The sequence below is a fragment of the Argiope bruennichi genome, chromosome X2 (assembly GCF_947563725.1).
Source record: "Argiope bruennichi chromosome X2, qqArgBrue1.1, whole genome shotgun sequence".
Classification (NCBI taxonomy): domain Eukaryota; kingdom Metazoa; phylum Arthropoda; class Arachnida; order Araneae; family Araneidae; genus Argiope; species Argiope bruennichi.
Window position 1 is genome coordinate 26,794,446 of NC_079163.1, and position 17,114 is coordinate 26,811,559.

A 17,114-nucleotide genomic window follows, 5' to 3' on the forward strand; every position below is an offset into this window, starting at 1 on the left:
TACAACGTACTCAATTTGGTAGCGGTCTAAAGTTGCGCCCAAGATATTTTGGACATTATGAAATTATAAAGATCAAACTCAACGAGAGAGAAATTGACACTTTCTAGAGATCGGTTAGACCATGTCAACCTAACTGCCAAGTTTAAACATTCCTAGTTTCAATGGTAAATATACCGATTGGCTCAATTTTAAAGATTTGTATATTGCAACAGTGCATAATAATCATTCGTTGGCCAATATTCAGAAATTTCAGTATTTGATAGGACTTTTAAATGACGAGCCAGCTAATATCATTAAGCATATTCCGATTTCAGAAACAACATATGTTGAGGCATGGAGTAAATTATTGTCCCGGTACGATCATAAAAATCAAATAGTTACTCCACTTGTAAGAACATTCCTAGAACAACCCATTGTATAATAAATCCTGATTTTGTTAATTTAAGGAAACTAGCAGATACTTCTGATGAAGTTATTAGCGGATTAAAATCGCTGGCTGCTATTCAGATGAAAAAAAAAGAGGGTATCGAGATGAAAACGCTACTTGAAGAGGATATTACACTATGAACACATTATTCATGACAGAGAAAAACTAAGCGTCGAAGCGAAGAGAAACATTCGAAATTACAGCAGGAAAATAAACAGCAATACAATGAAAGCCGTAAACCTGCCTGTAAATATAATCTCGGCGATACAGTGGCTATGCAGCGTACTCAATTTGGTACAGGTCTAAAGTTGTTCCCAAGATATTTTGGACTTAACCCCAACGATCGATATCATGTTAAGGACTTCACGAAGGCCCGATCTTAACATCAACTGCTGCTAATAAATGAAAAAATTGTGCTTAGTTTAAGCATTCATCATTATAAATTTGCGAGGGTTTTTTTTTTAATCTTTTTTTCTTTTTTTGCGCTTTCTTTTTTTCTTTCCTCATTGTTCTCAACTTCAACTCAGCCGGAGACATCTGGTATGCTGGATAGGGATGACGAATATTTTACGAGCGGTTATTACGTAACCAATATCATAAAGTCACAAATACCAGTGATCAATACTTTTCAAAAAGGGGTGGGATTCAAATCCTTGCTACGATCTTCCTGGCGATATTTCGATTACAGGTTCTGGATCACGAAGAAAGTAACAATCGATACGATATCACTGAAATTTAGCGTAGCGGTGACTTCACTGGAAAGTAACAATCGATACGATCTGTCCAATGGAAGCTCCCGAACAAAACAGAAAAGGAGAATCTGTGAATGGATTGAAAAGTGAACGGACCGGTTATTGGAATCATCGTATCATTGAATTGTATATCACTGAAATTTATCGGAGCGGTGACTTCACTGGAAAGTGTGAAGTCGCCGCTCCACTTCATGAGAGTGATCTTGACTTTCCGATATTCGCATTTGATGATACATTATGCCATACAAATCATTTTTAATTGCTTGTGACTTGATTTTGCATATACTCCATTTACTGCTGGCGCCATCTATTTGTAGGATATAGAACTAAATTAAACAATTTAAAGAAATAACATTTATATTTAATTCAAATTTTTCAGAAAATGGTTTACTCCAACAAAGAAATTAAATAAATAATTTTGAAAAAAATCAAATTTAAGAAGTAAGCTGAAATAGATAAATTAATTCAATCACACGTTACTTAAATCAGTAAATTAAGTATTAATTACAATTAATAAATTTTATATTTAATATTAAGTAATAATTGTTAATTAACAATATGATTGAAATAACAGATATTTGGAGCAAATATTTAAAAATAACAATAGCAAAATTATTTGTTATTCAAAAATTCGTCGATTATGCATCTGTAATGCTGGACGGCCCGTGTGGGATAGATTTAGGTCCCAAGCGATGGCAACACGTATGGCAGTGACGTAAAGGCGCTCGCTTTTCAAGCTCTTTGCGGCATCTCAAGATAATGTAAGATTACAACCAAATTTTTAAATATTGTTTTTGAACCTATAAGGCAACTTTTCCGCACTATTACCAAACTAAAATCTAAAAAATAAGTTTCAAGACCATTTTCGTTTTACCCTAATATACACTTAATATTGATTAAAGGCTGAATTGCTTTAAAAATAAATAGTTTTGTTTCTCGGAATTCACTTTGTAGCTAATTATTATTTGTACCTCAGAACTACATAAATGCTTGTCCAAAAATTGTTTTTCCGATTATAACAAGTTTGACTCTAGTATCATATTTCATATCAAGCCACAACTATAAAAGCTCCTTTATTATTGCTAGTGTAGAGCATACATTTTCAGGCATAATAAGCAACTTTTATGCAGCTGTTTCACTCTATTAAGAATTTTACTAAATGAAAGTAATATTATGTCCTGAGGCACTATTTATGAAACTTTATATGAAATAAATAACTACCTGTAATTAGTACTTTATTTTTATTCTGATATACATAAATGATATAGTTTAAAATCAGATTTAACTCTGCATATATTTTTAATGTCTTGTTATATTTCATTTCATTTATTTCTGGATAGCAAAAATTTCTTTGTTTATATTACATTCTTCTCTTTCTAGATTAAAGAAATTTCTAATATTAATCATCTCTGCGAGCTGAGAGTGTTGAATTTGTCATCAAATCAAATAACACATATAGTTAGAATGAGTGGATTAAAATCATTGGGAGAATTAAATTTATCCAAGAACTTCATTACAGAAGTAGTGAGTGATCAATTTTTAAATAATAATTCATTATTATTTATTCTTTTTTATAAAAAATTAAACTTTGATTATAGTTAAATTAAAGAGTGATTTCGTGACATTTTACAAAGGTCAATATTTTACCTTGGTTACAAAGGCTCTTTCTTTCTCAAAATTCGATTGAAAGGTTTAAAATTGTTTTTTTTTTTTTTTTTTTTTTTTTAAATTTATCAAACCTTTTATAATGGAAAAGGTCAAAAATTAATTACAAATATTTTATATTCTATTTAAATTAAATCTGTGTGATCTTCGTTGATGAAAATTTGTGCTTTGTATAATAAAGAAGGTTTATACTGTTACTTTGTAAAAAAGAAATAATATGCCTTGTGTATAAACTGCTATTAGGTTTGAAGATATGAAATGTGTGAGCAACATTCCGTTACTTTGTGATTTAACTTTAGAAGGCTATCCTTTAACTGCATTTCCAAATTATCGACATGTATAATATACCCCAATTGGAAGTGCTGGACTCAAGACAAACTTTGATATAACATCCTCACTTACTAATATTTTGCTATTTTAACCTCATGCAGAATTATCATGAGTGGAAAGATTATAATGACTATTGATAAGTCAAATTCTAAATTTTTTCCTATTAACAGATATATATTGAATTTTAGAATTTTTCCACACCAGCTAAAAAGTTTTTAAATAATTTTTTTTTGATGGCACAAGTCAATAAATTATTTAGTTTTTATAATTTTTATATGAAATAATGAAGATTCAAAAGCCTTATAAATCATAAAATGTTTGCTTCTGTGTTTTTTGTAATTCCCTTTTCATTTTATTTCCTTTATAAAAATAAAAATCTTTTTCTTCATAATCATTTTGATTTTACATTGGTTAATTGTGAGATTTCATTTTTGTAATTAGCAATAGATATTGAAATTTCTGTTGCAGGTTATTGTAATGAAAATAATGGTCGATACAAGTAACAATTTTAAATATGTTATAAATTTATTATTAATATAATGACTTTATATATTATCCATATTTGCTTATCTTTTTGATACCGTTTGATGAAGTGGATTTTAATGAAATTTAAAACTTCTGAAATCATGACAGTTCTTTATTTCATATTTCAGATAACTTGAAAAGTTATTTTTTTGGAATAATTAAAATATTGACCTTTCTAAATAATGATAGCCTAAAATACATGATAATTCTGCAGTACGTGTTTTATAATTGATTTTTCTGCTTTGATTAATAATTTATTTAAGATTAATGTATTAATTTGCACTATATTGCACATTTAACATGAAGCACTTATTGATTTTGTTCATTTATTCTGCACCATGACTATCCCCTCATAAATTTATTACCTGTAATCTGTTGCGGATTTATCATTTCTTTTTATTTAATCCTAATATTATGGTATATAAAGCATAGTTTTATGATTAAACCAATTAGTTATATTCTAAAGCAATACGATTTTCCTAAAGCACTTTCTATTAGCATAAAACAAACAGACTATTTGTTTTATGTTTGTAAGTTTTACTAAAAATAAATTTGACTTGATTAAACTTCTGAATGTATTTATTTAGTCATTTATGTTCATTTTATTTATTTATCATTATAAAGGCTGTAGTTGAAAATAAATCTAACTTTGAATAAAATAAAAGTTAAATTGATAATTAAACAAATCTTTTCTTTTAAAAGGTCAGTATGATTATTTAAGTAAGAAAAAGTTATCAATTTTTTTTTTGTTGTTGTTGTTATTTAAAGGATGAAGAGCTACACACAGCACATTCCTTAATGAGGAAGGAAGAGCAAAAGAGACAGGAAGGCATTCGATTGGGAAAAATCAAAGTAAAGTTTGATTTTAAAATTCTTCTTTCTGCTTTATTTAAAAATTATAAAAACATATAAATTTTAAAATATCATGTATAATATTTAAAGAAAATAAGGATAGCTAACTCTCAGTCGATTCCAATCTACCAGGTTGTCTTGTCATTTCTGTGCTGAATTTTTTTAAAAGCATTAATAATAAATTTCCCTTACTGTATTTAATAATATATTTTGTATCAACTTAAGTGGTAACACAAACTTAAAACAATTTTCACATAAAATCTTCCCACCATAACCTACTTTTACAAATTTGAATTTTAGGAGTCCAAAGTGAAAGCTATAGCCACAGCTCGACAGTTATGGGAAACTTCTTGCAAAGAACCGTCTTCTCAGACACCCCAAGAAACATCTTCTTCAGTTTCATATATTGCTTCTGCAGTTCCTTTGCACTTACTTGCCTCAAGATATAGCCGTTCATGTAGCGAGGAAGAAGATGATATGTTTTGTTCATGTTGGTAAGTATTGTCTTTATAAATTGAAATGAATGTGAAGTTGCATTCTGTTTTGTTTGTTAGAGGAAATGTTATATGTGTGTAAAAGCATTTATTACAGTATACTATGTTGCATTGAACATGCTTCTATTATGTTTTAGCTACTAACAAGGTTTTTGAATTTAAATATGGTGACAGAGTTAACAATATACTTTTTACTGCGACATTTCATTTCTCTTTTAGAAAATTTGAGATCTTCTGAGAATGTTTAAAAGTTTTTTTGTGATTGCCAATCAGTCGGCTACTATTCTGTTTTTGTTGAGTTTGTATGACATAAAATCATCAGTGTTTGAGCAAAGATAAAATTACTGAATCTGGTTGAGTATCTATTTGATTTGTGGCATATAATTTTACATTTTCCTTTTGCTCTATCAGTTCGAGCTATAGTAGTCTCATGAAGACAAGGTTGTGTTTGCTTTTATCAACTATAAATATTTGTAAATAAATTTCTGCTTGTGCATTCTTTAAGTTCATTCAATCAATTATAACAATTAAGTTTTAATTGTTGAACAGTTTTAGAGTTAATTTTTGATGCATTTTGGTAATGATTTCATTTATTTGTTCAGTGTGTAATTTAAAATGTTTATCTTTAAAAAATTCAATTTTTAATTTTATTCTAAATTTTATTTTAATGTATTTTAACAAAATAATCTTTTGCATGTACCACAGCAGTCATGTTTTGAAATTTTTTTTTGTTTTATTATTCTCATATCAACAATTCTATAAAAGCCTGTCACTCACCACCTTTCAGCTTTTAGAAAATATTTATTTATTTTATCAGTGGAGGTCAAGGTATTGACTGCAGTGAGTGTGATAGTGGAAAAACTAGAATTATTTCAAGTCCAAAATCAAACATACCAAAATCAAGGTCTCAGAAACGAAGCCAAGATATGAAAAAGTATGAATGATTTTTTCTACTATTCAACTAATTCATGTGAAATAAATATCTTAATACTACCCAAATGCAAAATAAAATTATATTTATAAATTAGCATATGCTGGTTATGCAAAATATATATTTAAAAATTTCTGTAATTTATTGTAGTTTCATTTTTATCATTTTTGCTTGTTTTTTAACAGATAATTTCTTTTATGAATAATATGTCTTGGCTTATCTTCATTGATTAATTATCTGTACACTGAAATAGAAATATTCTGAAATATTTTCCAAGAGTACCATTCTTTATTTGATCAATAACTTAATGACTGTAATTACTTAAATGAAATAATCTTAATGTTTTTAATTATGAACCTTTTAATGCAAAAACAAATTATGTAATTAATGCTTTAATTAACTTCATAGTTAATGTTAAATAAAAGAAATTTAATATATTTATTTGATACTCTGTAGTTTTGAAAGCATATAAGAAAATTTTCTTTCAGTTTGAATTGTTAGGAAAGAGAAACTGATATTTTTGCATTAAAAAAAAGTTTTCACAAATCATTTTAGGGTTGTTGTTTTTTTCTCCCCGGAATTGATTGCCATACATTCGTTTTAGGATTGTTTTACTAAATAACTATGAAGGAATTGTCAAAATAACAATTAAATTATTTTTTATTAATTTTTGAAATTTTTTATCTTTCTAGTTTTATTTAAAGGAAATTCTAATGCAAGATTTCATTTATCAGGCTTGATATTTTTACATACCTACATTAGTATTTTAATGTCCTATTAATCCAGTGTTTTATAATATACTGCCTCCTTCCAAAAAAAAAAGTTAAGGTATTCCATATATGTTTAACCTCATCATTAAAAAAAGAACAGTAGTGACATTAAATCACAGTTTATATGCATAATAATAACAAACTTTAATAAAATTTATGCAAAAATTACAGCTACTGTTTTTATTTTAAAGAATTGTATACTTATATAGAAGTGTGAGAAAATGTGTAAAAATCTAACCATTGTAAATTTCATGTGTAAGTTTGCATGTTATGGATTTCAATAATTAAAGACAGTTTTGTTGACAATATCCAGGAGAATCTACCAATATTTAAGAGAAGTCGCTTGCCCAATTTATTAAAGTGATGGTCAGTTCGATGGATGGAAATGAGGTTGTCACATGCTGATGCTGCAAGATGTCTTTGTGTTTCATGGTATGGCCAAGTGATAATGGTGTCCGTTTCATTTTGAAGATTCTCTGTCTAGAAGACATGTTTCAGACAAACCACAAGTTACAATATCTGCAAGGAGTTATTATTTAGCCCTTTTGGCCCAAATGAAGAGAAATGCTACTGTGCCTTGGCTCATGACAGATCATTTTGTATCATCAGGGACAAGTATCTCCATTACTACAGTGCAAAGACACCTTCATAATATAGGTCTGTTTGCAAGATGCACTGCTGTCCCTTGAAACCAGAACGTAGATTTGCCCGTTTACATTGGTCAAGAGAATATGCCTCCTGGACCAGTCAGCAACAGGCTTCTGTATTCTTCACAGATGAGTGCAAATTCATATGATAGAATAATTCAGGTTGTCAAATGATCTGAATGGCAACAGTACACCAGATACAACTAATTCAACATTGTTGAAAGCCTCAGTTACAGAGATGGTGGTTGTAAGGTTTGGTTGGGGGTGTCTCTTGAATGCATTTGTTGTTCCACGGAAGAACTTTGAACAATGTTAGATATCAAGATGAAATCCTTGATTCATATATCCGCTCATGCCACTCTTAATGGTAGGCTTTTTGAGGACTATCTTGAGAGTCACAGTATGGAGCAAATGGAATGGCTAGTTTGATCCTCAGACTTGATTCTGATAGTGCATCTTTGGTACTACTGTGGTAGGCAAGTGACTGCTTTAAATTTCCTTCTAAAATTGTTAGATTAGTTGGTACTAAGATTATTCCATGTCTGTTTTTCATTTCTTTTTTCGGAACTGGTTAATGCACATTTCCTCCAGATTCCTTGTTTTTATTTCGTACATTCTTAAATTAAACATTAGACTGATTGTACCTTAACATTTTTCAGCCAGTGTGTTATCCAATAATTAATAAATCTAATATTATTTGAGTACAGTTTATTCCTTGTGTCATTGATATTTTACAAATGTATTTAAATTAAAATTTAGCATAATTTAGCGTAGTTGTGTTAAGCTATAGTTTATTTATTTTCAGTAAAAGAATACGACCCTGTTTATCCTTGGATCTTGAAACTGTAGATTCCAAGCTGACATACTTGGCAGAAGTTGAATGTGAGAATTTGCATCTGTATGGCCTTGGAGCTGTTGCAGCTACTATAAGTCATGCCTGGGCCCCCCAAACTGTTTCTCTTATACAGATAGTGTCATTCCACTTTGTGGTTTTTGATGATATTGCTCATCTGCTTGGAAAATTTAAAACTCAATTCCCAAATATTGAAGTATGTATTATTTTAATAATTCTAAAATTTGTTTTACTGAAATATTTTTAGAAATTACTAATTTTTTGATATTCTTCCTTAATAACTCTGTTTCAAAAACAACTCATGAATTGTATTTATTATTTATGTTGCCAATGATTATTATACACCTTATTAGCTTTATTATTACAAGTATTGCAGAAAGCAAACTCAAAAATAATCGCCCACATATTGCAGAGTATAAAACATTTTAACTGAAAATTAAATGTGATTTTTTTAAAAAATGCAATTATTTCATGAAATATTAAGTTAATTTCCTGCAACAAGTTAATTTTAAAATTGTTGCAGGAAAATAAGTACTTAGATGTATTTTAAACAAAAATGTATTTTGTAACTATAATTTTGCAATACAATGTTATTGTTGTGATATAACAATAATAAAATGAATATTTGTTAAAATTTAGTTCATTCAAAATATGCATGATGTTAATATATGAATAAAATATTAATGTTCTTATCATTTAAATATTTATGTAGGCAGCATCATTTGAATGTGCTTGTTTGGAATCTCTAGCACAGCTGAACGCTTTAGGACAAATCCCAGGACTCAAAAAGTTAGCAATTGAGACTGAAGGTAATCCTATATTACTAATACCCGAGTGGAGATTGTACGCAGTTTACAGGCTTAGCCCTACCATTGAACAAATAAATGGATCAATGGCAAGTAATACTGTCTGCTTATTTATTTATCCATTACTTTAACTAACCTGTCACTATTATATACAAAATTTCATATTTATAATTCCTAAACTCAGTTGCTATTTTGAAACACTATCTTAATCCTATCCTTTATTGAATAAACAAGAAAATCTGAAAAACTTATCGTTGAAAAGGCTATTGCTTTATAAAGATATTGCTAATAACACACACTGAATGCATATTAAAGTTCTATGTATCCATTTGTTTCATTGCTTGTTAAGAAAAATGTAAAACATGGAGGTATGTGTTGCTTTTTATATAATTAATGCTTTTTTTTTTTTTTTTTTTTCAGTATTTTGTAAATTTCCAGTTCTAAATTATATTCAATGAGATCATATAATTTTGTAAATAAAGATTCACAGTTTTGAAAATAATTGCAAATTTAAATACTGGTGATATTAGTAACAACTGTAAATATTTGAATTTCTGATATATGTTTTAATTTGGAACAAATTGAAAGAATGAAATTTATTCTTAATTTAGAATTCAGTTTTGAATTTCAAATGTTATAAAATTCCATATGGGTATTTGGAGAGGGAGAATCTAAGTAAACATTATTATTAATTTTGCATATGTTGAATCTTTAATATTTCACGTGAATAATTATTTCCCATGTTCTCCTGCAAAACAAAGTATAAGGAACTTGAATTAAATTTAGGTTCTAATTTTAAAAATAAAATAATAGATTCCTTTACTGGTGAAAAATATCATTCAGCCTTTACAGCGAACTTCATTGAACTGATTTTAATATTTAGTGAACAGATTCTGATCTTAATTGTGAATAGATTTTAAACTTAATTTTAATGATCAGATTTCAAAATCCCAATGCCACAGTTCACAAACTTTAATATCTTGTTAATCCCAAGAAGTCAATTAAATACTTTTCCCTCTAAAATTCTGTATGGTATAATTTTTCTTGCTAATAATTTTCAACTTAATAATGGTGCATTCTAGAATGTTTATTTCTTAAGCTGATTTCATCTGCACTTCTAATAACAGTGCAATTCAAGAATGTTTTCCTATTGCATTATATGAAATAGGAAACATTTACCTGGACTTTTTGTAATTCATTATTTTCCATCTTTACTTCTTGACAGTTACTTTTTTATTATTATTTTGGTAAATCTGTTCAATGCTTAAACTATAGAAACAGGTTTATTTATTGTGAGAAAAAATTCTAATTTGGTAAAAGATAAAAAATAAAAAAAAATAGCTTTGTGTTAAAAGGAGCAGTATTTCAAACTTAATACAAAATATCTGTTATAATTAATTAAAAAATATATAGTTGACCTTTTTATTCATACAAATAGTAATAAATTTATTAAAAACTTAGCGGTCTACTGATGGAAAAAAGTACCGTGAAAATGATTTAAATTTCAGAAGTTCAGATTCTGAAAATAATTTGTTTCTTATATATTGTACTCAAGATTTTATTATTTTATATGCTTAGAAAATGAAATATTTTCCTTCAGCGTTTCATAATTTCCTTAATTACAGATTAATATAATTTTTTATTATTATTTTTTAGGTGACTGAATTGGAAAGAAACCAATCGGAAGATATATTTGGTGGTCTTGGCTTTGCTGCATCTTTATTTCTGCCAAAGTATAGATTATCTTCTTTATTAAATAGTCCAAGGTAAGTTTTGTGTAATTCTTTTCTAGGTATGGGGTTGAGATTTGATAAAATATAAAAAAAATATCTTTCAAAGTGGATCCTCTAACATTTATAGAACTTTTGTCATATTTTATTGAAATCTCTTTTCTATGGTTTATTTCCTTTTGCTAGTCATCCATATAAACAGATTTTGAATGTTCTACTATGATTTAATTTATGTGTATGTCAATATTTCTTGTTTAATGTATAGAAGATATAAAACATATTTTCTAACATTATCTATAAAAAGAAGTTTAACAAAAACCCTTTTATTGAAACTTATAGAATTTTTGTTTCTGAGAAATGTAGATAATATGCTACATATATAGAATATAGGCATAAAATTCTACAAAATTAAAAAATACTGATTTTTCCCCCTTTATATTGTGTTAAAGAAAAGTAATATTTGTATAAATTAACTGTATATTTTTATATATTATAAAACAAAATATTGTAATTAAAGGTACGTGTAATATCTTGCCATCTTTTTAATATAAGAGAATGACCTTCTCGTGAGTTTGATATATTTTGGATCATTTTTCCATGATTAAATTTCACTTAAATGTGTACTTGACAATTAATTCTTAACAAAATTGAAATTCTATGCAAAAATGCTCATAGTGATTTTTTTTAAATTAAAATTATAATATAAACTGATATTTTTTAAGGTTGAATGTCTGAAGTTTTAATTCTGTCTAAAATTCCTTAAGATTGTGTTTTTTACTTAAATAGAGTAAAACAAATGTTTTTGAAAGAAAAGGAGTCTTCTTCGAACAGTTTAGAGAGGAAATCCAAATATCAGTTGGCAAATGAAGTGATGAAATCAGCATTTACTTATAACCCAGATTTTGAGGTATATATTATTCTAATGTATTAAGCTTTAATTAATTTTTATTTCCTATATTTTACCAAAATGTTGATTCTTTTTTATACAATTAGACTTCTATATATATGAAACTTAAAAATTCCTTGAAAATACTTTTGATATATAAAATTTTCAATAATTACTTATTATAAATTTTAGAGTATTTTTTTTCTTAAAAACTGCACAATTAATTTGGCTTTAATTAATATCAAATTTTTTATAGTGTGTGAAAAACAATGATTTTCAAAATTGCTGATATTAGTATTTGTCAATTTCATACTTTTTTCTGCTTGTTTATTTATTTTTTAATCCTTTTTCTGTTATTTGTCATGCTTGATAATTTTAATTCCAAGATTATGAGCCAACCTCACTTTTAAATAATCTAAAGCAAATCTGAATTTAATGTAAAAACCTTGCTTCAATTTAGGAAAGAGATCTGTAGAATACAAGTTAATATACAACTCAATGCAAGTCGATGCCTTCCAGGCTTGTAGGATAATTCATGTTGTTCCTTATTGCAACCTGAATCAATGAAAGCATTTTTTTAAATTGAAATTTGCATTTCTTTCTCGTAACTGAAATTAATCATGAAATTTGTTTACAATAGGTATATAAAGACACTGTTTATTGATAATCAGAAACTGTTTTTCTATTTCATATTTACATATATTAGAAATTTTTAATATATGGAAGTTCTATGCTCAGAAATATGACTGCATTAGTTATTTTGTTAAGAAGTCTACATACAAAATTGTTGTAAGATTATTATTTTTTTTTTATAAAATATAGACATAATTAGGTTACAAAAGTTTTATATTAATCTTCTGTAAAATTCATTTCTCTTCCCTTTTATCTTCTAATTCAAAAGTTGATAAAGTCTGCATTAAGGTGACTGCCTATATTCGAAGCCATTTTTTTTTTAATTTTGTTTTGTTTGATGTTTTTAATTAAATTGTATATAAAAATAATAAAAATCTTTTTAAAAAATTCTGTACAAACTCTTTTTTAATTGACAAATTTGAATACAATTTGACTAAAATGGATAACAGTCTGTATAAAATTTTAATAGGATAATCTTAAATTTCTTAATATATAACACAATTTTCTTCAAAATGAACTAAAATTTAAAAGATGGACTAAAATGCAAAAATATTATAAATATTTATATGTTACAATATAGACATTTTTCTAAATTTTCCACTTTTTTTTTAATAAAAAAGCTATAAATAAAGTATGCAGCATACATCAAAACTTTTAGTTTAATTCATTAAAAATAATACAGGAAATATTCTTTGAAAATTTCATTAACAAGTTTTAATTAGTTTTGTTGATATCATGTTAATGGTTGATAATTAATTTCAAAAAAGATTATTTTGAGAAAAACACGTTTATAGTTACTATTATGAAGTATTTCCCCTTTAAAAAATAATCTAAAATCTTCCCCATTTATAAATTAAATCTTCTTTTTCTTCATATATCCAACATTTTTCTGTAACTGAACTTGTATTTTATTTCTATGGGTTTTTTTAGGTGATAAAAAGTGTCGTTTTGAAGTGCTGATATATTCATAATCAAAATACTCTAGACTTGCTTGCACATAACTGCTAATGTTCACTAGCAACTTATTTGAACACTTATTATACCAGCTCCACCTTCATTAAACTGAAAAAAAAGCTAAAAGAAAAGTTGTTTCAGAGCTAGATTTCAGAGTAAAAACCATTAAAACATTCAAACTACTTCTGGTATTCTGTGGTGAGCTGGTGATCAGATTTTCGGCATCAGGGCTGGAGAGTTCCAAGTTCTAAACCTGATTTCATTGTAAATGCAAACTAAAACCGTTTAGCAAAATCCCCTCCCATTGGTGTTGTGGGGCAGTTTGGAAAATTAGGTGTCAGTTCAGGTGACGCCCCTGTGATCTGACCGAAGTTCAAAATTGTGTGGTCCAGCCCAATATCCTTACTATAGCTCTATAACAGGATGATAATATGATTAAACACTTGGAATTTTCCATCATTGTATATAAAGGATGCTTTAGCAATTTTTGATAACTCTTTCTTGTATACTGGTGTTATAATATTTTGAATATGTCCAGAGTCTTTTTCAATAAATGCTTTTCCCTGTACTTTGTCTATTGATATTTGCACCAGCTGTTGGCTGTAGCTAAACATTATTCATGCATAAAATGTTTAGAGTTTGAAAAGCAGTTACAAAAAGTTGCAATGATTCCAGCTTGTATACTTTTAAGGTTATCAGGATTGCTACAAATTGCAATCTCATCATAGTTTTGTGATTTGTTTATGAAAATTTTTTACTTAGCCTTTCCCTCCCAGTTTCTTTGTTGATTTTTTTTTTTTAATTTTTACACAAATTTACATGAAATAAAAAATACAAAGTAAACAAATGCTCAAAAAAGTAAAGATGTTGACAATTAATGTCCAGAAATTTAAAAAAAAAATACATTCAAAAAGTTATGGCTGTGTATTAATAACATTAAAAAATATTATTTCTGAATTAAAATTTTAAAAAATGGTAAAAAATAAGCTAAAAACTGCAATTTCCAGCTGTAGACTCAAACATCCAGTCAACTTAGCAGTAAGCACCAATTCGTTATTACCTATATTTTTTAATCACCTTCTAGATGGCATAATATGAAAAGAAAAACGGTTTTGAACACAAAATGCTTGATTGAAAATATTTTAATTTTTGAATATACAGTACACTCCCGATTATCCGCGGAATTGAGTGGTGCGGCCGCCGCGGATAACAAAAATCGCAGATAATTCGAAAAAAGCTAAAAACGGGTATAGCAAAAGAGAAAACAATCATTCCAACTTTGAAAAATCGTTTTATGCACAATAAAACGTAAAATAAACAGCAGGAAATGTTTAACTAACGTTTAATATTTTAGTATATCACTCAAAACTAACCTAAAATGCATTTTGTTAATGAAAACATGAAAGTGCTTTGTACTTACGAAAGGCGTCAAGGATACACAGAAAAATTAATACATATGTACTGTTTTAATACTGTAATGAATTATGTAATTACAAAAGAATAACTGTAAAACTACACGTTTTTGAAGAAATCAGACATTTGTGTTTGCTTCTTGCTTTGGAAGCATTTTCTGTTTGCTTGGAAGCAAAAAAAAAACTTTGTGCGGCAGGCGCGGATAATCGGGAGTCTACTGTATAACATTATTTACTCAATATGGTTGAAAAATGCAATTTTGAACATATAGTCAGTCACCTTAAATTTTTATTGTATCGTTCTTCAAGGATTGCTGATTACAAATTTTCTATTGCAATGAAGGTTTTTTTATTTTTACAAATTTTAAAATCTTTTGTGTAATTTTAAATGCATGAAATCATTATGTTTTTGTCATCAGCTCATTGCAAAGTGATTTAATAATAAAATATTATTTCATACTAAGATCTCAAAGATCATCTATAAAAAAAAAGAATGATTTTATTTTCTTTGTAATATTTCATTTGTTCTTGCCTAAAGTTAGACCAGGGCTACTTGCTGAAAACTTAAACACAATATAACATGTATATAAGATTTATTTTTTCTTTTCTTTTCTACTGCTATATAGAACTTGGATATAGATGGTATGTTATTCATAGAATTTATTATTTTTATTTTGATAAAGTTGTTCACTGCATTTCCCAACTACAATTAGTTATTTCAAGTTAATAATCAAACTTTTTGTTCTAAAATGAATTTCAAAGACAAATATACAAACTTGAATTAAGGAGTTTTTCTTTCAGTTTATATTATATTTTATTTCAAATGTTGTTCATTGATTTATTTTTTTTATGCTATAGTATATGTCAATTGAATTTTTATTAATTTCAGTTCTCTCTACCTGGACCCAAATCAAGAAAAATCATCGAGAAAAACATCGGATATGTTCAAGAAATCATGAAGAAACGATTTCTTTTCGACAGGATTTGGCCGTCCATGTTTTTAGGAATAGTCAATGATGCTTTAGAAGATTATACTGATCTTAATCGCCATATGAAACTGTCCATGCAAAGCTTGCTTAAAAAGGGCAAATCTCTAGAAGAAAATCTTGATTAAGTTTTAATTAATCTTTTTGCTAAAACAATGTTTTCCTTATCATCTGATTCAATTTGTTTACCTTTTCATATAAAAGAAATTTCAATTTCAATTGTTTTTAGACAATCGAAGTTCTATCTAGATAAACACTGCTATTTCGGGTATCACTTTAAATCTTGTTAAATATGAATTTTGTTCTATATAAAGCTTATCTATCTCAGTTTTCTGAATGAATGTCTTTTCAGGTTTAATACTTGTAACAATTGAGAAGAAAAGACCATTTTATTTCAGCTTCCTTGTATAAATTAGAAAATAAGAATGTGTTTTTCTTATGTTAGGAGTTATGAAGCATTTGTAAATTAAAAAACTTTCATATTGTGTGTGTGTGTGATTTTATTGTATTGAGAGAAAATTGGGCTTTAAATTCTTAACTTATAATTACTAGTAATAACACATGCTTGAAATTTAAAAAATATATATATTCTTCCTGGGTTTTATTTAGTTGGTCTTAATTTCATGGTATGCTTGAAAAGTAAATGACGTCATTTTTTATCCACCATTTACACTTTTCCAGCAAATTTAAATTCGATTTTTTTGTAAATACTGTAACAGTAATTAAAAAAAATGACAATTTTATTTCAATGAAAAATTAATATTTAAGTTTTTGTATTTATTAAATCTTAAATCTTTTCAGTTATTGACCTGTATTCACTGCCTGCAGACAGTTTTTCTTCTCTCTTTTTTACTTCTTCTAGTACATTTTTATCTCTTTTTTTTATCAATAGTATCTCAATTAAGCATCTAGCAGCAGTCTGCTGTAATAGCATCTTCTTTGGTAATATCTTTTCATGTCCTTTATTTTCTAACAGAATTCTTCCTCTTAGCTTCTGTCTAAAGACTCCTATGTTCTGAAAAGTACAAAGTATTTTTGTTTTCAAATTAAGCTGTTTTTGGTGTTACTTTTTAACATGCGTCAAACTTATGGAAAAATCTTTTTAAGCAACTAGTAAATAAATGCGACTTGCGTGAATTTTGTAGCATATCCATACATCTTCATGTGGTTTCTTAGTTTTAAAACAACTTACTATTTTTTTTTAGTTTGAAGAACTGAAAAATACTAAGTGTCAACTTAAAAAAAGATAATACTAATCAGAATTTTTTTAAATACTTTTTAATTAAAACAAATTTATTGTTAGTATTCGAACTTTTACAAAGAAGAAGTAATTTTATTTTCAATAAGAATTTATTTACTTTATCAAAATCGTAATCATAACTATAATTGTGTTATTATCCTTTAATGAATAATACAAAAATGATTTTGAAAATTTTTTAGCAGTTTATACATTTATAGATG

The 17,114-nt window shown here is 27.1% G+C and overlaps 1 protein-coding gene across 2 annotated transcripts; it reads left to right on the top strand.

Moving 5' to 3' along the window:
• The first annotated feature begins 1,859 nt into the window (after positions 1-1,859).
• Positions 1,860-16,063, top strand: LOC129960729 (leucine-rich repeat-containing protein 49-like). Of its 2 annotated transcripts, none has more exons than XM_056074327.1 (10): positions 1,860-1,940; positions 2,560-2,703; positions 4,468-4,551; positions 4,852-5,045; positions 5,863-5,979; positions 8,199-8,442; positions 8,959-9,141; positions 10,709-10,818; positions 11,569-11,689; positions 15,557-16,063. In XM_056074327.1, the coding sequence occupies exons 2-10, from the start codon at positions 2,644-2,646 to the stop codon at positions 15,779-15,781; spliced, it is 1,338 nt and encodes a 445-aa protein (XP_055930302.1). In that variant the 5' UTR covers positions 1,860-1,940; positions 2,560-2,643; the 3' UTR covers positions 15,782-16,063. The 2 variants fall into 2 exon arrangements, with proteins under 2 accessions (XP_055930302.1, XP_055930301.1); XM_056074326.1 differs by lacking the exon at positions 1,860-1,940 and adding an exon at positions 2,005-2,402.
• The last annotated feature ends 1,051 nt before the right edge of the window (positions 16,064-17,114 follow it).